Below are 23,485 nucleotides of genomic sequence, written 5' to 3' on the forward strand. Positions count from 1 at the left end.
TCGGCCTATGTGTTAAAACAGGGTTCTCTAGAGAAACAAAACCAGGATACTTATGATTATATATGTATATATATACAACATAAGAAATAAACAGCTAATTAGTCTATAGAGCAATACAAATGACTCAGTGCAACTCACTTCCATGAGACAGTTAATGCACTGGCAGTCCTTCAACTCATGAGGGCTGCTGGGTGCAAGTCAAGGAAGCAGACAGCTGAGTCTTCTGTAGAGCAATGCAGGTAGTCCAGCCACAGACAGCAAACAGCAGGGCAGGTCACCAACAGTCAGCCAAATGACAGGGTCCGACAGTCCCAAGCTCAAGAGATGTATATATCAGCAGTGTAGCTCGCAAGTTGAGGCAGAGAACTAGCTAAGGTAGCTGTACACTGGTCCGATCATCAAAGAGCAAGAGACAAGCAAGGCAAGGGTCACTGAGCCATTTATCTCTTTGCCCTTCAATTATACTGCAACCTTATTAATCCCATGTGTGTTTTTGGCCAGGTTGGCACAATAAACCTACCTATCAGCCTATTTGCTGTCAAGTCCATTCTGACTCATGAAAACCTCATGTGTTTCAGAGCAGAACTTCTCCAGAGGGGTTTCTACGCTGTAACCTTATGGACTAGATCACCAGTTCTTTCTCCTGTGGAGCTGCTGGGTGGGCGGGGTGGGGTAGGGGGTTGGTGGTGACTCACCAACCCTTTAGTTAGCAGCCAAGTGCTTAACTGCTGTGTCACCAGAGCTCAGCTGATCTGCATTAGGAGGTTGCCATTAGTAGATTTAGTTGGTTTGTAAACAAAAACGAAAACAAAGTTACTGTTAAATTAATGCGTTTTTTCCCTCCCTGTTTTTCTGACTGGCGGGGCTGAATGCAGACAGCGGATGATTCTCCAGAAGAACCTAGATGCCCTGAGTTGGAGCAGAAGATGACATCAGGTAGAGTGTGTTCGGGGTGGCTCCTTTCCTGAATGGTTCCTGCTGACAGCCTGGCTCAAAGCATCCAGAAACTTTGCAGATTGCAAAGGAAATCTGTATGTTCTCAATGTGTGGAAACATGGCTAGAAATGGAACTTGATGTGTTCCAGGACAACATCTGGACAATCTGGTGGTGATGTAGAAAATAGCTGCCTTTTCCTCCTCCCCCTCTCCCTCCCTCTCCCCTTCCCCCTCCTCCTTCTTCTTCATGAAATGGGCTACAGTTCTTGATGAACAAATACTCACAATTAAATAGATGATGAGAATGATTCAGAAATGTCTAGTTTAGTTGTACTGAAAATACCTTGTTGTCATCAGTTGCTGTTGAGAAGATTCTGACTCTGGGTGACCCCAGGTGTGCAGAGTGAAAGTGCAGCCCTCAGTTTCCAGGCTTGGGCCTTTCACAAGCAGACTGCCAAGTCTGTCTTCCAAAGAGCCCCTGGGTGGATTTGAACTGACAATCTTTTGACTGTTAGTTCAGCGCTAAACCATTTTCACCACTCAGGAATTCCTATGTAGTTATGAACTGACTTTTTAAAAAATCATTTTATTGGGGGCTTGTACAATTCTTATCACAATCTATACATCCATCCATTGTGTCAAGCACAGATGTACATTTGTTGCCATATCATTCTCAAAACATTTGCCTTCTACTTGAGCCCTTAATACCGGCTGCTCATTTTCCCCCTCCCTCCCCATGAACTGACATTTTTAGGGTTCTCTAGGAAAATGTGATTTATATACAGGTTTACAATTAAAAAAAATGTTATTGGATAGTTAAATATGCAGCTTTACTAAAGCTATTCACCTCTGTGTTAGTCTGGGTAGATTAGAGAAACAAATCTAGGGAGATTCACATATGTGCAAGAGAGAGCATTATATCAAAGAGTAATTGTATATTAAGAAGACATCCCAGCCCAGTCTTGATCAAGTCCAGAAGTCTGATATTAGCCCATATATCCAATACCTGTCTATAAATTCCCCTTCAGACTCACGCAACACATGCAATAACACCAAATGCAGGAAGATCACGGACCTGTGAGTGGAAAGTCTCCTGGATCCAGTGGCGGTGGAAACATCTCAGTGCTGGCATGGGACTCCACATGGCTCCTCCAGCTCCATCAGTGTAGCTCCATGTGGCTGAACGTAGAGAACAGAATTGTCAAGTTGAGAGAGGAAGACAGGAGTTCCCAGTATCCTCAGGAGAAGGCCAGGACCACTGAGTGTCATCATTGGCTGTGACCTGATTGACAGGCTAGACTCCACCCCTTCACTCAAGTCGACAGGAGATTATGTAACTGCCACAACCGCTAAACAGGGCTTCCTAGGACACAATATCAAAGAGCTCTGATAGCACAATGATTAAGCACTCGGCTGTAACAGAAAGGTCGATGGTTTGAACCTACCAGCCACTCTGGGAAAAACAGACACGGTGATCTGCCCCCATAAATATTTCCACCTAGAAAACCCTCTAGAGCACGTCTTCTCTGTCCTGCAGGGTCACTCTGAGTAGTACTCAACCTGGTGGCACTCAATCACAACATGAGAAACTACACAAAGACGCCAAGATGGGCAAGTTGATGGCAATTCGTGACTAAGATCAGTAGTGACCATGCAATGTAGTGGACATCAAAATCAAGCATTAGTTGAAGGGGTCTAATCACCACCGCTGAATCTTTAATACTCCCAGCCTCTCTGTTCTACCTACTTTGAGTTTGGTGTTTGATAGCCGAGTCAGAAGAGGGCTTCTTTGAGATGTGGTCGCTACTGGCAGAGACTCATTTTGTAATTCAGTGTAATCTCTTCCTAGGATACTCATGTCTGGCTCCTTGCTTGTCAACCAGGTCTCAGTTCAAATGAGTGCTTCAGCATTTCCCGGACCACCTTGTCATTCCACCAAATCACTCTTCACTCCATTGCCTCTTACTTGTTTCTTTTATTATGTTTGTCATTCCCTTTAATCATTTCTTTCTCATTATCTCCTAGAGAGCAGGGACCTTTCCGTCTTGTTTATTGGGGAACCTGGTATCCTGGCCAGTATCTGTCATGTGGTGGATGCTCAGTAAAAACATATCAAATGAGATTTTATATGAGCCAACATCATACCCATTGTTAGGTTTCTTAGAGATAGAAAAGAAAAGGGCCTGGCACTTGGCCCTCCCCCACAACAAAACAAAACAAAACAAAACCCAAATGATCTCTACGAGACTGGTATGGCCAGAACATGAGAAACCTTGTAAACAGATAGAGGTAATCTAAGTGTCACTGGGAGACCTGGAAAGTAGGTAATTAAAATTATTTTAGGGAAATAAGATCACAGAAGACTCCTCAGGGCTCCTGATGCTTGTAATGGACTTTGGAATTTGGAATTCAGAGCTTCAGAGCGGGATATGGGCAGGGTTGGAACTTGCATATCCATACACCTGAAAATTGCTGACTGTCACTTTCACACAAAATTCTTTGATTTCCAATTCCTCATCTAGACAATAAAGCTGGAATAATGGTCATTGCTGGGTCAATAGAAAGTTGGTCAAGCAGGAAACTTTGAGGTTAAACGATTTCAGGAAACATATTCCCAGCTGGTCTTATAAAAGGTATTTCCCCGCTTGGCAAGATGGTCAATGTATTTGATGGGCATTTGTTTACCTATAATGACCTCATGTGCAGGGAAGGCCCCACGCACTGACGCTTTTCTGGGACATGGGCTGACTCCAGCAAGTGCTCCCAGGACACCTTGCGGTGTGACATGGGGATCCTAGAGCGCCGGGCGCTCAGAGAGTGCCACTAGAAATCCAGTGTAGTGCTGAAGCTTCCCATCAGCAAATGCATTTGCAGGCAAAGATCTCCAGGAAAAACTAATTCAGTGGAAAATAAAATACAAAGTCTAGTCACAAATCTGTTATTCCATCTTGTCTTCCTGTTTTCAGATGTCAGATATGGGGATACATTTTTCATTTGTCTTTGCAAAACAGTGGTCTTTTGGTAACTTTATTAATCCATTGCTGAAGAGCCGATTCCCACTCATAGTGACCCTATAGGACAAAGGGTAACCCACTTAACCCAGTGTGCTATTAAGGCTCCTTAACCACCTTATTATCTAAGTAAAAATGTCAAGGAGGAGTTTCTCTTAGTTCCTAAACCATGCGCTGACTTTGGTACCTCTTCTTTATCCAAAATTTACTCCTGAATATATCCATTGTGCCTTTAGTCTACTTGTACCACGAGTTTTAGTCCATTCGATTCATAGCTATTATATTTTTGAACCATTCTTTGAAATCTCCTTGGGTACAATACACTAATTCAAGAAATGTTTATTGAATATCTACTATAAGCTAGACATTCTGGTAGGAGTTAGACAAAGTGTTTTTCCAAAACAAGCAGTGGCTGTTGAATGAATTCTGACTCCTGGTGTCACACCCCATGTGTGTCAGAGTATTACTGTGCTCCACAGGGTTTCCAATGGCAGAGCTTCCGAAGCAGATCACCGGGTCTTTCCAAGGTGTCCATGGTGAACTCAGCCATCAGCCTTTCAGTTAGCAGCTAAGTCTGTTAAACATTTGCACCAGCCAGGGCGAGACATGACCTTTAAATAAATTTTAAAAAAGTAAAGCACAGATCATAGAGAAATTGTCACCTTTCAACAAGTACTGTATATACTCGAGTATAAGACCCCCCACAGAATATCTGCTGAGCCACCTAATTTTATCACAAAAACTGCATTAAAAATGTGCTGAAAAACTCAGCTTATACTCGAGTATATACGGTAAGCTGTAAGTGAAAGAGAAAGCAGAATGCTGTGGACGTCTTCCTATCGCAGAGCTTTTTGTTGTTAGTTGCCCTCAATGTGGTTCCATTGCACAACAGAATGCGTGCTGCCCAGTCCTGGGCCACATCTTCATGGTCACTGGCATGGTTGAGTCTGTGGTTGTGGCTTTTGTGTCCAGCCCTCCCACTGAGGCTTTCCCTCATTGCTGCTGATCCTCCACTTTAGCAAACGAGGTGCTCCTTTCTAGTTATCATGCTTCTCTGATGATGCCTCTGAGGGGCATTCTGGTTGTATTTCTTCTAACACTGATTGTGTTCATTCTTCTGTGTCCTTTGCTGGCACGACCATTTTAATTGCATCGATTGCATTGAGTCTTCTTGCCTATTCCCTTTTCTTTGCCCAGCTTTCGTACTCATACAAGGCCGTTGAAAAGACCAGCACTTGGGTCAGGAGCACCTTAGTCATCAAAGTAATATGTCTGTGTTTGCTTTTTTTTTTTCTTTTAAGAGCTAAGTGAGGTCTGTGAAACATGGGCACAGAAAACCTAAGACCAAATGTAGGAGACCAAAACCAAACCAGACTCACTGCCATTGAGTCAATGCTGAAACCCTGTGGGTTTCTGAGACTGTAACTGTTTACCGGAGTAAAAAGTTCAGTCTTTCTCTAGTGGAGCTGTTAGTGGTTTCGAACTGCTGATCATGCAGATGGCAGCCCAACTTGCAACCACTACACCACCAGGGCTCCACAAGGTTGGATACCGTATCTGCTGAAAAACAAGAGTATATAGGGAAGGAAACATGAAAGAGGAGAGGAGCTCAAGACGTTTTCTAAGTTGCAACATGAGTTGGGCCTGCAAGCACAGCTATGAAATTAATTAACTAATATAGACCAGGGTGTTTTTCAAGTGAACAACAAATATATTAACTGAATCTAAAGTGATCCCTATTTTGAGTTGAGCCCACTATTCGGTCTAGTGGCCTAATCCCTAGGTGCCTGTCACTTGATCCTGTGGTCTGTAATTTATACCACAGGGGTCCATCCAGGTTAATCGGGAATATGTTCAATCTTTACCTGTCATCACCTGTTGTTTGCCCTCTAATAATTTAGCACCAATGTTTGTGTATCTATTGAGCCATTTAAGAATGAATGAAAGAGCCTTGGTGGCACAGTGCTTTGTAGGAATCAAGACCTGGTGATCTGCTGCCATGAAGATTACAGCCCTGCCCTGTCCTATCAGGTGCTCTGAGTGGGTGTTGAGCCTACAGTGCACAATGGTGACTCTTAGTGAATGGCCTGACTGACCCTGGTCTCTGTGGATATATTAGCTGAGTGGATAGGGTGGCCCATTTACAACCAGTCCTGTGGAATGTGATATAGCATGGGTGGCTGCCAACAGACATCTCGTTTCAGCTTGATCAGTGCAAGGTGGGTTCTGCAGGGTGATGAGGCCTAACCTCTCTGTGCCCTGCTTCACCTCAGTAGACTTCCCTGCTCATTCTCATCGAGTCCCAGTTTATCTGCCAGCATCAGGCTATGCCAGCCATGCACACGCTGGCACGCTGGCATACATCAGTGCCATCACTGTGTCACCTCTCTTTGGCTATAGGTGGTTATTTTAAATCTCAAGTGTTCCTACGGAATGAAAAGGCTTGGTGTCTATTAAAGGGATTTTAAACATCAGCAACCAGATAAAAAAGGATGGAGGTTTTAATGGAGAAAGGTGTTTTCCAGCTGTAACCACACCCCATAGTAAGCTCCCTCCTCTCCCTGAGCCTAGGAAAGCCCTGAATCACAGGACATTCGATGAAGACCCCATAAGACTGTTTCTGAATCTGGGTTCTCTGGAGGTTTGAGATGTGAGATAGCTATGTCTATGTCTATGTATCTGTATCTACATCCACAGCGATCTCTCATTGTCATCAAGTCAACGCTGACTCATAGCAACCCCCTGTGCATTTCTGACATGGTTTATGGGAGTAGTTAGCCCATTTGTTCTCCTCTGGAGCTGCTGGTTGGTTCAAACTGCAGACCATTGGGATCACAGCTCAATGAATGTGAGCTATACCACCAAGGCTTCTTATCTATCTCTATATCTTTATTTATGCACATATATCGATATAGACATTGATATATAGAGAGGTTTATTTCAAGAAAAGTGCTCATACAATTGGGGGGCTGAAAGATTCTAAGCCCATAGGTCAGGTACAGGCTGGAGGTTTCTGCAGGCTTACATCCCAGAAACTAGAGACTAGGTGAGGGAGTTTTGCCAGAACATCCATGCATAAACTGGCGGCAGGCCACCCCTTTTCAAAGAAAACTCCCTTCTCAAATGATTGACTGATCTCATCAGGTTCCATTGTGTTATGTTACAGAACATATCCAATGTCTGCCAATTGACTGAGATTTGGTCTAGCCAAGTTGACCCACAATGTTAACCGTGACAGACCGTGTGCTCCATAACAGCAGGGATTCTGTTGACTTAAATGGGAAGTTAGATCCTTTATTGAAAGATGACATGTTCTGCGACAATATCAGTGTTTAAAATTTGTTAGCAATGCAAAACCAAACCTGGGCTGTGTTCATAACTCAATACGTGTCACCCCTGCATAGAAAAAGAGAAGGCAGAGGCATGCGCTGATGGAAAGAGGTGATATGGGGTTGTGGGGAGGCATTGTGGATACAAATGTTCGATATCTGAGTTCTTTCGATTTAGCTGGGATGCTGTTTATACTCCTATTAAGAGAGAGTAAAACAAAGCTGCTTTACTCATAGTGATGGGTAAGAGACCATGAATCCTAATGAGAGAACAAAAAAACACAATTTGAAGCCTGACCACGTGACTGAGTGAGGATGAGCAAAACCAGTGACGTGTGCGTGTGCGTGTGTGTGTGTGTGTGTGTGTGTGTGAGAAGAGATTTATAGCAAGAAATGGCTCCCACCAATGTAGAAGTAGGTAAGACCAATCTGGTTCAAGTCTGTGGGTCGGCTGTCAGCTGGAGGCTTCTCCGGACTCCTGTAGCTACAGGGGCTGATGAATAGGAAGCAGGACCATGGATGAAGCAGGAAGACCAGACTGATAGATGCTGAGCTGAATGAATCCAAGATGGACTGAATGAATCCACGGTTGGCAGTCCCTGATGCCTCCTGGGATGGGCAGATGTTGTAACAGGGAGTCAATGAACCAGATGCCTGATCCAGATGCAGGAGTAGAAGTGAGCTAGCTTGCACACAAAGCCAATCTCTGAAGTCTCCCACAATTGTATCAAGACTGTGATGAGATTTTCTGCTTGGCCGCTTCCTAGTAGATTCCATCACAGAGTGAGGCACACAGTGTTGGATTGATCATATCATGGGAGAACCCTGGCCCACTGACGTTCACATAAAACCGAACCCTCCCAGTAGCTAAAGACCAGAAATGAGTGAGTGTATCTCTTCTCAGCAGCTGCCATACCCGAAGTGCTCCTCCCTTCCTGCAGGAGTCTCTCTTCTTTCCTTGCCTTTCCTTCGCACCGTGTTCCTTTCCTAGAATCTTCTACCACTGTTCTATCTTCATACGTTAGAGAAAGCATTTTATGATGAGCCATTATCTCATCGTTGCTCCTGTTCCTCCTGGAACAACAAGCCAACAGTCCATAAAAGGCATGACTATGGAATAAAATTACATTTGGACATTTCTTTCTCTTTTTTTGGTACAGAGACTCAGGTTTACAGTCAAAAGAAACTTACTAATTTTATTTGCAGCCACGTGAATAGAAACTATCATACCAATTTTCAATCTTTCAGAGGTAGTAGGTACTATGTTAATTAACTTATTCATTCTCATGCTGACAACGATTGGAATGAATGGGACAGCTAGGCTTTCTGTTTAAAAAACTTGTGACAATAGGTGTAACAACAACCCACAGACACTTCTATTGCTGCGTGTCCAGTCAGTGACACGGATATCATCCTTCAGGTGGTGCAACCATTCGTGCTAGGCTTTTCCAATCCCTTGACTCTTCACCTCAATCCAATACGTGCTGAGCAAAAACTTCCTGTCACCTCCTTTCTTCCGCCCCTGGTAACTATGACTAGGCTTTGATTACTGTTATGTTGACTTATGTGGTTGTTTTATATAAGTGGTGTCCTACAGTATTTGTCCCTCTGGGACAGAATTATTTGGCTCACTATGATATCCGTGTTGGGGCAGGCACTCGAGTTTCATGTCTCTTGATGGCCGGATCATGTGACATCTTCTGTTGCAGCCACCGCTCACCCATAACAATTGTGCGGATGGCGCAGGACTGGACAGGGCTTCGCTCTGTTGGCGGATAAGGTCCTCGTGAGTCGGAATTGACTGGACGGCACTGAACCACCTGTGTGGACCATGTTTTGTTTATCCATTCCCCTGCTGATGGCCAAGCCGGTTGTGTCTACCCTTTGGCTTCTGTGAGAGTGCTGTTATCATGAGCATGCGTGTGCAAGCTTGTTTCCACCCCAGCCATCACTTTTCCGGGTTCCATACCTAGATTTGGGGTTTCTGGGTCATGCTCTATGTTCGACTTCTCGAGGAACTGCCAAACTGTCACTCCGCTTTACATTTTCCATCCAGCTATATTTTCTTTTTCGGTTTTAACTTTTGATGGTGAATTGGCTGGGGGTTTACAAAGCAAATCCATTTTCCATTCAACATTTCACGCACATTTTGTTTCACATCCTTGATGGCAATCCCCACAGGCTTGTGTCCCTTATTCCGCGTCCTCTCTCTGTTTCCATACCTCCTCCCTTTCCCACCCTGCAAGGCTCTGTCCCTGGATAAACGCTGCCCTTTGATCTCAGACAGCTGGGGATTCTAAGGAGTCTGGACCTCGCTCATGTTCTCCTTCTGCTTTATGGACTCGTCTATTATTTGTCTGAAAATGGAGTCATGGGGTTTAGCTATCCTTTCTTGAAAGGCTTCTGTGTCCAGACTGGCCTCAGTGGTGCCCTGTTATGATGGTCCTGTCTTCTGAACTCCTGGACACAGCAAGGAGTTGTATCCTTGCTGATAGCTCTATAAATGGACATTTTTCATTGAAATGTGCTTTTGACATGTTGGCCCAATCTTGCCACTTTTCTTATCCACGTATTGCTTGAGAAGCAGGCCCCGTGTTTTTGAATGCTGAAAAGACTTTCAAATATGTTTTCAAGTCAAGCCCCTTACAGGATCCTGACTACCTTTTAGGTTGTGGACGCTGCTGGTCCTCAGAGTTGCAACACTTTGATCACAGCAGGGGGAAGTCCTGTAAACTGAAGACATTTTACATCACCCAGTAGTTTTCATCAGAACAGCCTCCTCTTGCTAACGGTTCCTCAAGCTGAGTGGGGCCCTGTCATCTGTGTTCAGGGAAGGCCTCATTTCCTGTGGTTTGTAGGTTTCTTAATCGTAAAGTAACAAACCCCAACTGGTGAACATTTCTTCAACTAAAATTAGGTCCAAGAAGAAAAAGACTGTAGTTGTATAACCCCTGTAGGGGAAGCGAACCCCAGGTGAGGCTCTGAGGAGCTCCTTGGGCGATATGAGATGCACAGCCCCTGGGGTTGCTCAGATTCCGGCTTTTGAGTTGAGAGTCCTCAAAGGTGACAAACTGAGACCCACTTGAGGATCATTTGCACAAACAGCATGTTTATATATTCCTGTCAGAGAAAGCCAACAAAGCCAAACCCCCTTCGATCAAGTGGTCCCAGGTCAGAGAGACCCTCTACTGCCGAGTAGGACTTCTTGGGCTTTCCCAGCCTGTGGCCAACACGGGAGCAGAGCTGGATCTGGCTCCCAGGGCAAAGCGCTCCTCTCGGATTGCGCTGCCCAAGTCCTGAGCCACCATGCCCGCCACAAGGCCTACTAGTGGCACCTGGTTTCAGCTCACTACCATGTTGCATTGAGAAGGTCTCTGAATCATCTAATAGGGTTTGAAAGCCCTCGGAACTCCTGTGGGCAAAATCTATTAAGTGATATTACCGCCCACGGCTTTGTAACCACACACCCATCCTCCTCAAGGTCACCCAGGGAGCCATCCTTGCTACTCCATGGGCAGGAAGCTAATTGTTCCCAGATTTTCAAAATTATGATTCAGGTAATTCAACAAGCCGCTCATTGTTTGCTAAAGGGAAAATAGGGTACAACTGAGAACGAGAGTGGGGGCTCATCCCCTGCGTTCTCTGTGGACGCACTGGGGCACCTGTCCTTGAAATGGGTGCCGCAAGCAGGCAATGCACTGCGCAACCAACTGTGCGCTTTAGGAATTGTGCCCATGTGCCTTCCAAGACTCCGCCCGGCCCGCCGAACCCTTACCACAGCAGAGAGCGGAGGCACAGAGCCGTCCAGACGTTAGCCCAAGCTCACGTGACTCAGTTACCAGGGATGAAAGTGGCAGGGCTTCTCTGGAATGCAGTGTGCTAACACTTGGAGTCAACCTGCCTTTTTATTTTTTTGATGTCACAAGGTGTGTTTCTACATGATTTCTTTTCTTAAAAGCAATTGATGTTTTATGGGTGATTGTGAAATTTGATGTTGGCCCTTTGCAAAAATCCCAAACCAGACATGATGGAAGAGGTACATGGAGCAGGGTAACCCAACTGTAAAGCCAGTGGTCCTGAAATGTCTCCCCTTGTGGAATTTCTGCACGCACCTCCCTCTTTCCCCTTCCATGTGAATAAAAAACATGGAACTTGTATTACAAGCCGTGAATCTGGATGCCCAACCAGCCTTCTCTTTCCTTTTTATTCTCAGGGTCTCTCTCTCTCTCTCTCTCTCATGCACACACACACACCTACTGCCACAGGGTAGAACTGCTCTGTAACTCTGTACAGAACTAGAAAGCCCCATCGTCCTCCCACAAAGCACCAGGCGGTATCAAACTGCTGTTCGCAGCCCAACACGTAACTATGGTGCTACTTGGGCTCCTTCCCCTCACGGAATGAAGGCTTCAAATGACGATCTTTAAAAAATTCCAACGGATTGTCACGATGTATATGAAAAAAAATGGGAAGTTTCTGACTCTCAAAGCTTCCAAGAGCCTTGCCCTAAGGTGGAGTTTACACAGGACTTTGCATAATATTAAGACAAGATCGGTGGGTTGTGTCAAAGGTCAAAGAGGAGGGGCTGGTCAAGTTAGGTGTGTGTCCCCATACCCTTACACCTCAGTGCACACAGGGCCCTGCTTCCGGCACCTGCACACCTCTGTCGGAAGGCTTTCCTGTACCTACCCCCACACCCTCTGTAACACACCTCACCCCATCACTGGTGGATTTTTCCCCTTACATGGGGATCACTGGACCACACGCATCCTGTAGCCGGCTCAAGAACTCACCTGTTTGGGAAGACGTTCCCTTCCTTGTCTTCTCCCACAGCCTTTAAGTCTACTGCCTCCTTGTCAGAATCCTTGTCTCAGGGTTTGTTCCTAGGGGACCTCATCTAAGAAGGGGTCTCGGTGGTATGTCACAGCGTTAGACACAACCATATCTGGAGAAAAAAAATAAAACAGAGAGAAAATGCAAAACAGCTGCTTTGACAACTACCTCATTCAGTGGTCAAAATTGTGGCATTCCCGGCTGCTTAAAGTTATTGGACTTCTTCCTGAATCCTGTGTGGGGCAAACAGGTAACATGCTCAGTGGTGAACAAAAAGCTTAGGGGTTTGAGTGCCAAGAGGCACCTTGGAAGAAAGACCTGGCAGTCTACTGAAACCCCCCAGCAACTGAAAACTCGGTGGAGTCCAGTCTGCTCTGACACGCAGGGAGGGCCTCGCTTGGTCTTTGACTGGATGTCGGAGGGCCAGTGCTCTGTGGGCGTGATTAATGATGAGTAAAACCAAAGACGGTTTTCAGCTTGAAGTTGACAAGCAGAACATTTTATTTACTTAAAGAAATACCGCTGCAGACAACTCGCTTTGAGCTTGTTTGACTATTTGAGGAGAAGGAAGAATTTGAATAACGTACTCGTTGATTTATTTGTTTTTAGTCCCTAAACATGCACTCTGATAACCAGCTGAACTTCTGGTTGATTCTGATCAGATTTATAGAGTCATTTGTGTCGCTCGCCCTCTTTTCAGCCTTTTTTTTTTTTTTTTATCATTTTGGTAATAACACCTCTGGTTTCTTAGCCTTCATCACAGGGAGATGATGAGAGAAAGACAGTAAACTTCAGTAGGAAAATGTTCACGAAGCCCTTTTTCTAACGGGTCATACGTCAGGGTTAATAGACAGATATGCAGAAGACAAGTCATTCTGAAAACCTGAGTAGGTGGTTTTAACAGCATTTAAAAACTCAGCTTGTAGATGCGCATAATTTGTTTTGCAGTTTAAAAAATGCCTTCCAATTGGTTCATTTTCAATTTTCCATTAAACGTAAAACACTGAGGATTTTCTTTCTCTTGGGACATTGTAGGAACTGATCAAACCTGGATTATATCCCTAAGCAGTTAAAAAAAAACAAACAACTCCAGTGGCTTCTTGAGGTGACACACACCCACCTCGTCTGGTCCCTGAAGGGGTTTGAATTTTAAACCTCTGGTTTATCTCAAGGGAGACGCATCAACAGAAAAGGGGGGTACAGGACAAGCCCACCAACAAACACTAAACCATAGACATTTTCATGCAAGAAGAAGTTCTTCAACTGTTTTATGTAGTTCGATGGAGAATACTGTTGTGGTTTTTTGCTCCTTGAGCAGAAAGGCAGGTAGAGAGAGACAGCAAGAGTGCGCGCAGGGGTGGGAGGAGGCTGGGGGGGAGGGTGGCGTCGCTATGGAAACATAGGCGGAAACAAGAGTCTTGGGCTCCCAGCAAGGGAGCTTTACACAATTCCCCAAAGGTCCCTGCAGTGATATTTTCTTCTGTGTAAGAGGCTAATAGTCTACTGTTCAGGGGCTCTGGCTAGCAGTCATGGAATATTACAGAACATTCTGCAACGATGCGGGGTATCCCCAGGAAACAACTATTTAATAGGTGGGTGTGGCTGGAGAGCTGAGAATCCACTTCCTACTTCACCAAGAGGACTGGGGGAGTTGGAGGTCTGGGGGAAACCACAGGCCCACCGGCGACTCCAGCAGGCCTTCTGCTTTCAAGGGAAGCCGGAGGACATGCCAGCGTGTCCTCTGTGGAGGGCTGGGCCGAACACCTCGTGCTGATGATGTAAATTCCTGATGAGCGTTTGCCTGGCTGGCCGGGTGCCCACCACTGTTTAGATGGATTTTGATCAAGCATGACTCCACTGTGAGAAACAGTCGTGGAAAATGTAAGACTTTTTACTCAAGGAGAAACTGACCAAGGGGACCAATTGCCTTTGGCTTGTTCTGAGCCACAGAAGCAAAGCAGGTCCAAAGGGCATTCTGCACAGCCCTGGATGGTCAGCACGGTGGCCTGTGTGCAATTCTGTCCGTGCTGGGATGCAGTGTTCCTGGGTTCAACAAGCACTGTGCGGAGGTACTACGTGGCACCAAGGAGTCTTACCTTCTGCCATGTTGGCGTTAGGCTCACGCAGAATGAGTGAGCACTCTGATCCTGGTAGTGAGTGGATGGAGATGCTCACCAATCACCAAAAAACAAAAACAATCATGCCTGAGACCTGTGGATGAGACCTTACTAGGAGAAATGATTTTTATGGATGTAAGTTAAGAATTTTAATAGGAGATCATTCTGGATTCTATAGAGGGGGTCTTAAATCTAATGACAGGTGTCCTGGTAAGGGCAAAAGAGGAGAAGACTCAAATATGAAGAGCAGACCATGTGAAGACAACCAGAGAGGGCAGTAATACAGCTGTAGAGGGCACGGAATGCCCCAAGCCCCCAGGGACCGGAAGAGGCAAGGAAAGCGTCTCCTCTGCAGACTTCCAAGGGACCGTCTCTACCAACATGGTGATTTCCGATGCTGCCCTGCACACCTCTAGAAGACATCTCCGTGGGTTTAAGCTGCCCAGAAAACAAAGAGTTGTAAAGATTCTGGCAAGTGACTCCTACTTCCTCCACTCCTTGTCGCTTGTTGTTATTGTTCTTGGGTGCCAAGGAGTCAGCTCTGACCCATAGCAACCCCATTCATAACAGAACCAACCCCTCCCCAGCCTGCGCCATCCTCACACTGGTTCCTACACTTGAACAGATTGTTGCAGCCACTGTGCCAATCCATCTCACTAAGGGCCTTTGTTTTCACTGCCTCTACTTTACCAAGCAGGATTCCCTCCTCCAGGGACTGGCCTTTCCTGACCACAGGTCCAAAGTATGTAACTTTCACTATCCTTGCCTCTGAGGGGCACTCTGCTGTACTTCTTCCAAGAGAGATTTGCTTGTTCTTTTCATGGTCTTACAGTTCATGGTCTTACAATGTTCTTTATTCAGCTCCACAATTCAAATGCATCCGTTCTTTGTCTGCCTTCCTTATTCAGTGTCCAACTTTCACATGCATAGCAGGCAACTGGAAATACCAAGTAACATCCTTGCTTTTCAATACTCTAAAGAGATCTATGCAGCAGAATTACCAAATGCAACACATCTTTTGATCTCTTGGCTGCTGCTTCCATGAGCATGGATTATGGATACAAGTAAGACAAAATCCTTGACAACTTCAATCTTTTCTCCATTTATCATGATATTACCTATTATTGGTCCAGTTGTGAGGATTTTGGTCTTATTCACATTGAGTTGTAATCCATGCTGAAGGCCCAAATCCTTGGATTTCACCAGCAAGTGCTTCAAGTCCTTCTCATTTTTAGCAAGCAAGGTTGTGTTATCAGCTTATCGAAGACTGTTAATAAGCCTTCCGCCACACGAGACATGACATCCTCGCTGACCCATTGCGCTATGGGGGACAACACTGAAGACTGTGGGAATTGTGCCTGATCTGACCCCACCACACTGGGCTGAAACACTAAGAGCGTGCCACAGAGCAGCAAGGGGAGCAAAGCAACACTGTCCCAAGGAATACCAAAAATAGATATTGGAGTCAGAGCATGGCACCCATCAGACTCAACCAGTAAATACTCATAAAGGTCAACAAACAGACCTGGAATTATTTATAGGCTTTTCTTTTTTGTGTTGTTGGTTTTTTTGTTGTTCTTTTGCTTTTTGTTTTCTTTTGTTGTTTTGTTTTGCTTTGTCTTGTTTTTGTGCTTATTATTGTCTCTGCATGTCTATCTAGATAAGATAGGTGGGATAAACAATCCGGAAGAGAAAACAATGGGACCGAAGGTTCTGGGGGGCCCAGGAGAAGGGGAGGCAGGGGAAAGGAAGGAGGGTGGCAACTAACCCAGGGACAAGGGAACAACAAGCAATCTAAAATTGATGGCTAGGAGGGAGTAGAATTCCTGGTGGGGCTTGAACAAGGGCAAGGTACCAAGAAGAATTACTGAAACCTGAATGTAGGCCAAACATGATAGTGAGACAAGAGGAAAGTAAAAGGAAATAGAGAAAAGAACTAGGAGGCAAAGGGCATTTATAGAGGTCTAAATACAGACATGTACATATGTAAATATATTTATATATAACAATAGGAAAATAGATCTATGTACATATATTTATATGTTAAATATTAAGGGAGCAGACAGACATTGGGCCTCTACTCAAGTACTCTCTTAATTAGAACAAGAACACTTTGTTCTAATAACCCAACATTCTGTGATACTCACCTTTCCAACACAATAGCTGAAGACAAAATGAGTGTATAGGCAAATGTGGTGAAGAAAGCTGATGGTGCTCGGCTATCAAAAGATATAGCATCTGGAGTCTTAAAGGCTTGAAGGTAAACAAGCAGCCATCTAGCTGAGAAGAAACAAAGCCCACATAGAAGAAGCACACCAGTCTGTGTGATCATGAGGTGTCGATGGAATCAGGTATCAGGCATCAAAGACCCAAAACAATTAAAAATGATGATGGCAACAAATATACAAATGTGTTTGACATAATGGATTATGTATGGATTGTGATGAGTTGTACAAGCCCCCAATAAAATGATTTAATTAGAAAATAGAATTAAAAAAAAATGACCCAGAACAAAAAATCATCTCAATGTGAATGAAGGGGAGTGCAGAGTGGAGACCCAAGGCCCAGGACATTCCCTTACAGAAGGGTCACAAAGAAGAGATGAGGCAGTCAGGGTGCAGTATAGCACCGATGAAACATACAACTTTCCTCTAGTTCTTTAATGCTTCCTCCCCGCCCCCGCCCCACTATCATGACCCCAATTCTACCTTACACTAGTACAGATCAGAACTGGAAACACAGGGAATCCAGGACAGATAAACCCCTTAGGACCAATAATGAGAGTAGTGATACCTGGAGGATAATAGGAAGGTGGGGGATAAAGGGGAAACTGATCACAATGATCTACATATAACCCCCTCCCAGGGGGATGGACAACAGAAAAGTGGGTGAAGGGAGACTGTGGTTGGTGTAAGACATGGAAAAACAATACTTTATAAATTATTAAGGATTCATAAGGGATGGAGTGTGAGGAGGGGGGAAATAAGCTGATACCAAGGGCTCAAGCAAAAGAAAGTGTTTTGAAAAGGATGATGGCAACATATGTATAAATGTGCTTGACATAATGGATGTATGTATGGATTGGGATAAGAGCTATAAGAGCCCCCTATAAATGATTTATTTTAAAAAGTACTAAATAAAATAAGCCTTCCTCCAATCCTGATGCCCCATTTTTCTTCATACAATCCCATTTTCTCTGATTATTTGCTCAGCATATTACTTACGTTTTTTTCTGTATCTTGAGTTAACATTAACAATACTAAAGAAACATTTCTTCAGTATTCATAATGCACTAGGCATGCTAAGGAATACTTCATGTGTCATTCTTCATGTGTCATGAATACCTCATGTGTCATTCTTCATGTGTCATGTGTCATGAATACCTCATGTGTCATTCTTCATGTGTCATGTGTCATGAATACTTCATGTGTCATTCTTATGCAGTATTCCTTAACAGTCCCAGTTTGCAAATGAGAAAATTCAAGCTTGAAAGGTTAAGCACTCAAGGGCCCACAAAGTAAAGGGGCTGAAGCTAGAATTCATCCAAGACCTGGTTGAATTGAAAGCCCTATCCCACTGCTGTCAAGCCCATTTCGAAGCATAGCAGCCTTACATGGCAAAGTGGGACGTCTCCCCAGGGGTTTCGAAGACTACAAATCTTCCTACGGGCAGACGGGCTCCTCTTTCTTCACACTGCGTTTGAACTGCCAGCGTTGAGGTTAGCTGCCGCATGTTGGAGTGATGACTCCCTCGGGCTCCTTCACAGAACGGTGCCCTTGGCCATTTCAGCAGTCTGGCGCCTGCAGAGAACTGAGAGTTTGGAAGCAACACCTACTAAGAGAGTTCCTGATTCATTTTATACCGGTCTCCTCTGAGCACGGTGTCATAGGTCTTAGATCTGGCACTGTTTAGAAAGTCAAATCTTCTTAGATCCTGGTTAGGAGGTCATATTAGGCAGGGTGAGGTTCTTGGAATTTGCCACACGCATCAAATAGTCATGCTTTGATTAGGATAAAGTTGAGAAATGAGAGCCTTAACCTCAATTAATTTTTGTTATGCTGTTGAGCGTCTGTCTATGGTTTAAATCTGTCTGTGGCTTTACTCTATTAGGGCTTTATGTTTCCATCTAGAACAGCAGTTTTCAACCAGGGGGTCTCAGCCCCTTTGGGGTTGAACGATCCTTTCACAGGGATCACTTAATACATCCTACCTATCAGATATTTACATTACAATTCATAACAGTAGCAAAAGTACAGGTATGAAGTAGCAACAAAAATAATCTGATGGTTGGGGGTCACCACAGCATGAGGAACTGTATTAAAGGGTCAAAGCATTAGGAAGGTTGAGAACCACTGGTCTAGAAGAATCAACTCTGTCAGCGCTTTGTGTTTACATCTGGAAGAAGCAGAGACAGTAACAAATGTCTCTCAAACTTGGCTCTTCTTTCTGATTGGACAATTTCTGCCCAAGCTGTCACCGTCAATGGCAACTCCTGACTCTTCTTCTTTCCACTTGACCTCCATATCAATCCTATTGAGTCTCATTGCATTCTTTCTCACATCTAGTCCACCTTTGCCAGTCCTCCCGTCACACAGCAGGCCACTAATCTTGCATATGGGAACTCTCATTTCGTTTCCTAGCTGGTCTTCATTACCTGCTCTTATGTAGCCACATATCCCTGTGTGAGTATCTTCAAAACAAACAAACAAACAAACAAACAAACAAACAAACAAACAAACTCACCCCCATCAAGTCAATTCTGACTCACAGAGACCCGATACTACAAATTAGAATTACCCCTGTGGGTTTCTGAGACTGTAATTCTCTATGGCAGTAGAAAGCCTCTTTTTTCTCTCATGGAATGACTGGTGGTTTTGAAATGCTGACCTTGCAATTTGCTGATGTTTTGCAGTTAACAGTCCAATGCCCGCTATGCTATCAGGGCTCCTATTAAGATCTATAGTAGGGGAGAAAAGTGACCCAAATTTAAATACAATCTATATCCATAGATATACAGTTAATCCACCTTATACAGGACAAATACAAAAGGGGTTACAGTGGCATCCAAGGATTTACAGCCACACAACTGCTTAAATAGGACGTGGGTGCGTAGTGGCAGATCAAACATCACAATTGTAGGCGGGACTACAGGACTGGGAATGGGACCACAATTGGGACACATACAATATTCTAGATAGAAAAGTTTACAAAATTGGTCCAAGGACCCCCCAACTGAGGCAGTCAAGATATGAGTCATGTCCATGTGACCCTAGTACCCGCTGTCCATCAAGAACACAGATAGGCAAGTCCCTGAGGGAGAGGCTGCCACTCCCTGGGCTGGCTAGGAGAGTGTTTTTAATTTACTTTCAAATACACTGTGCCCGAGAGCAAAGCTTTTCCCATTGCTAGTCAATTGTTAGAAAGAACTCAATGGAGGGGGAATCTTTGTGGAGACTTATAATGGATACGGCTTTTGCTGCAAACCATAGTTTTCTGCAAATAGTGCTCAGAATTTAAACTATAATACAGACTAGAGCTAGACTTGAAGGCCCAATTCAGATTCTATAGTCTCAATAAAGTCTCCCCAGCCATGCTGAGAAATAGTCTCCACCATCTCTCTATTTCCCATGACAATGACTGCCCATTTTTCATCCAGCATTCACATTCTCTTCTGTAATCTCAAAGACTGATTTTTTTTCTTTTTGAGAGCACCTACACGTCCACATTTCCTAGCCAGAAATAAGCTGAAGTTGTCAGGTGAATTCTTAGTTTAGTTTTCCCAGAAGTAGACCCTGAGACAAAAACTTGCTCTACCTTGTTCAGTTCAGAATGTGCCCTCTGGGGTTTTCAAGGGTCGATATTTTCAGAGACAGTTGTCTTTTTTTCTGAGGCAACTGGATGAATTTGAACTCTCGGCTTTTCAGTTAGCAGTCAAGTGCATTATCGCTTTGGGCCACCCAGGGACTCCAGGTAGTTGAGAAGGGAAATAAAACGGGGTAAGAACAACGGGCCTAAGCAATAATTAGCTAGTAAGAGCTCACCCCTGCAGTGATGGGAGCTCCCTTCTACTGGGGAGCTCTGCAGTACTCGCCAGATGCTGATGGCTTGAAGTTGATGTTCACTGGCTGCTGAGAACAGAGGGATGTGGCCGAGGTGGTATGATAGTTAGGTTTTGTGTTAACTTGGCTGGGCCAGTATTCTCAGATGTTTAGTAGCTAAGGCCTCCACCATGATATGATCTACATAATATAATCAATGTCATGATTTGACCTGCTGTAAGCAATAAAACAGTGTAAGAAGATGAGGGTGAAGTGTCCCCTTCATTAGGTCACAGACCGGATACAACTGGAAGGAAGTCTCATTAGGGGTATGGTTTACTCGTATTTAAGCAAAGTCTGTGGGGAGGATTGTCTCTTCTTGCTGGCCCGGATCCTGCATCTGTCTCATTAACCTCCGATTATTTGGACTTGAGTCAATGGCCTGTCATATCACCTACTAACCCTGGGAGCTATCAGCAGCCTGCTCTATTGCCTGCTGACGTTGAAGTCATTCAACTCTTCAAGAATAAGCCTTGACCTAACCTTGGATTCATCTGCCTCTGCCTCCATCAACCTCTGGTCTTCCTGCTTCCAGTTTCATAATTCGTCTTCCAAATTCTTCAGCCCGGACAGCTACACTAGTCAAGAAAAGCCTCCCGTTTAACATCTGATCCATGAACTGGAGCCTGATTGGACTGACCCGGTTCTACAACTGTGTGAAGCAGGAATCTATCTCTTTACATACACATATACGCATCAATGGTTTTGCTTCTCAGAGAACTCAGCTTAACATCGGCATCTATGACCCTGGGTCTCCTGGGGAAGCCCCCTCAAGGGAACACACCTTCGTCCTTCTTTGTGGCTGGAACATTGATACGGTATTATGGCCGCCATCTTGGACCACGTGGTGGCCTGCAGGACAGAAACGATGTGTTGAGGATTGTGAAGGGGATATATAGGTGAAACTTTGGTCCCTGATGACCACAGAGTTGCAATATCTGGACTGCCTACTTACAGGCTTCTTTTATATGAAATAAAGAAGAAAAAACAGTTTTTAAAAATTTAAAATCCTCATTTGCCCCATTGTTATTTGTGTTTGTGTTATTGATAGCCAAACCTAAACTTGAGAGGATTTTTTTTTAACAAGACCAAGAAGCCTCTTGAAGGAGGGAGTGTATCTATATATTTTTATCTCCAGCAGAGTGCACATAGGACCATTAAATCTTTGTGAAATAAATTAATATAATTCAACAAACCTTGAGGGCTATGCATAAAGCACTTTGTTGGGTGATGTGGGGATCTGAAGATGAACATTTCCTCTAATCTTTAAAAAGTAGTAATGGAAGTGTGTGTGTGTGTGTGTGTGTGTGTGTGTGTGTGTGTGTGTGAGAGAGAGAGAGAGAGAGAGAGAGACTGTTTGCAACTGGCACTCCCAGGCAGGTGAAGGCAGAAAGGGGTCAGTCCTATGGCTGAATAAAAACAAGTTGCCCATTCACATCCTGTTCTTTCCCAGCATGCTTGACGCTGTCGTGCTTACTGAAAATCCGGGCCTTGCCCAGGGTTACCATGACGTCTGAGCTTTGAGAGCTGTTTCTTTCCCCCCTAAGCCTAAGAAAGATTATTCGAGCGATAACTGAATAACTGAATAGCTTGAGTTAGCCGTGTGTGGACGGGGAGGAAGTGGTTTCCCTAGCAACAGGAGTCTTTGAAAGCCTCTTAGCGCTCAGCGCCCCTTCCCTGCTTTTTGTTTGCGCTCCTCCACGTGGCCGCCAGTAACTGCCTAGAGGGTCTGCACCTGCTCTGCTGCAGGGCTGCCGGTTCCCCTCCGCAGAATGGTTTTGCTCCGTCTAAGGGCCCTCTTCCTCTTTCGGTCCAGCTTCCTTGTGAGCTCTGGGGCCGTTAGGCTCCTGGGTAGACCATAATTACCTCAGCTGATGCTTCCTTTTTTGTGAGTTTCACATTTTGACCAGAAATGGAAAATATTGAGGTCGCGGAGGAGAAATATAACTGAGTTTTCCAGTAGCAATTTTCTCTCTCTCTCTGCATATTTTTCAAATATGCTCCATCCCGTCACAAAAGTATACCTGTCCGCCTCCCCCTCAAGCGCTGAATCTCAGGCTTCCCTGCAAACAAAACCATGTCTTCATTTATCGAGTATGTCCACATCCCCATAACTAATTTCATATGCACGATGGTTGGGAGAGTGGTAAATATCTCTCTAGAGAAGGTGGACAGCGGATGCTGCCCCCGGCGATCAGCATACTAGGACCGGAGCCAGTGGTCCTTTCCTTCTTCACCCCCCGCGGCCCATTTGAGAAAGGGCCACTCTGTACCATTGGTGGCACATCGAGCCCGAGTTCTGAGTTGCTGACTGGAAAGCCCTGGTTTCGTTTGCAAGCAGCAATCTGTCCTATCAGGTGGAGGATATTGATTTCTAGCATTGACAAGCTAGCCAAGGCTACTGGTGGTGACGGACAGCACACGCTGGTGGTGACTGACAGCACGCGGTTAATTATTATTGAGCCTAACGGCCCTCAGGATGCTGAGCCTCTGTATCTTTTGAAGTATTTGCATTCATTTATTCATTCTTTCAGCCAAGCAGTATCTGTAAAGGATGGCCTCCGATTTGGAAGAGACGATGATGGGTGTTGTGTGAGGGAAAAAAGGGAATGTACAGCCTGTAACCTGAGGAAGATCTCAATTTAAGAGAGGAGGTAACAAAAGTACAAATGTTGTATGATACTGCTTCCATGAAATGGTTATTTCTGGAATTGGCAAGCATGTAAAACCAAAATCACTCCCAGCCATTGAGTCAATTCTGTAAAGATTTATAGCCTGAGAACCCCACAGGGGCACCTCTCCTCTGCCTGGGGGGCACGGTGAGGCAAACAGGAAGCCAAATCTGCCAGTGGTTCCCCAGGGGAGGGAAGGGGGAGAGAGCAGCATTGTTTGGGGGTCCCGGGCTTCTGTGAAGGGTGATGGACATTTTGGAAAAGGGACAGTGGACAGCTGCACAAGATGAGAGTGGAGTGCAAATGAGGCAGCGCTGAAGCACTCAACTGCTGCCTGAAAGGTTGTTGGTTCAAACCCACCCAGGGGCACCTGGGAAGACAGAACTGGTGATCCCTATGGAGTAGCAGCAGGAGTCAGGGTTGACTGAACAGCATCTAACCAAAACACCAAACCAGCAACAAGGTGCCTTCTTATGTGCCTCTCTAGCC

The 23,485-nt window shown here is 44.9% G+C and overlaps 1 protein-coding gene across 2 annotated transcripts in view; it reads left to right on the forward strand.

The window, feature by feature from the left end:
• LOC101643983 (protein FAM107B) overlaps positions 1-23,485 on the forward strand; it is a 331,769-nt gene that overhangs the window by 173,196 nt on the left and 135,088 nt on the right. The window contains exon 3 of one of the 2 annotated variants that reach the window (XM_045285622.1): positions 876-936. In XM_045285622.1, the coding sequence (XP_045141557.1) occupies positions 876-936 (61 nt within the window). Of the gene's footprint in view, positions 1-875; positions 937-23,485 lie in introns of those variants that run through there. The other variant, XM_045285623.1, reaches the window with a different exon arrangement.

This window comes from Echinops telfairi, unplaced genomic scaffold, assembly GCF_000313985.2.
Source record: "Echinops telfairi isolate 266 unplaced genomic scaffold, ASM31398v2 ScPeMD7_7474;HRSCAF=8512, whole genome shotgun sequence".
NCBI lineage: Eukaryota > Metazoa > Chordata > Mammalia > Afrosoricida > Tenrecidae > Echinops > Echinops telfairi.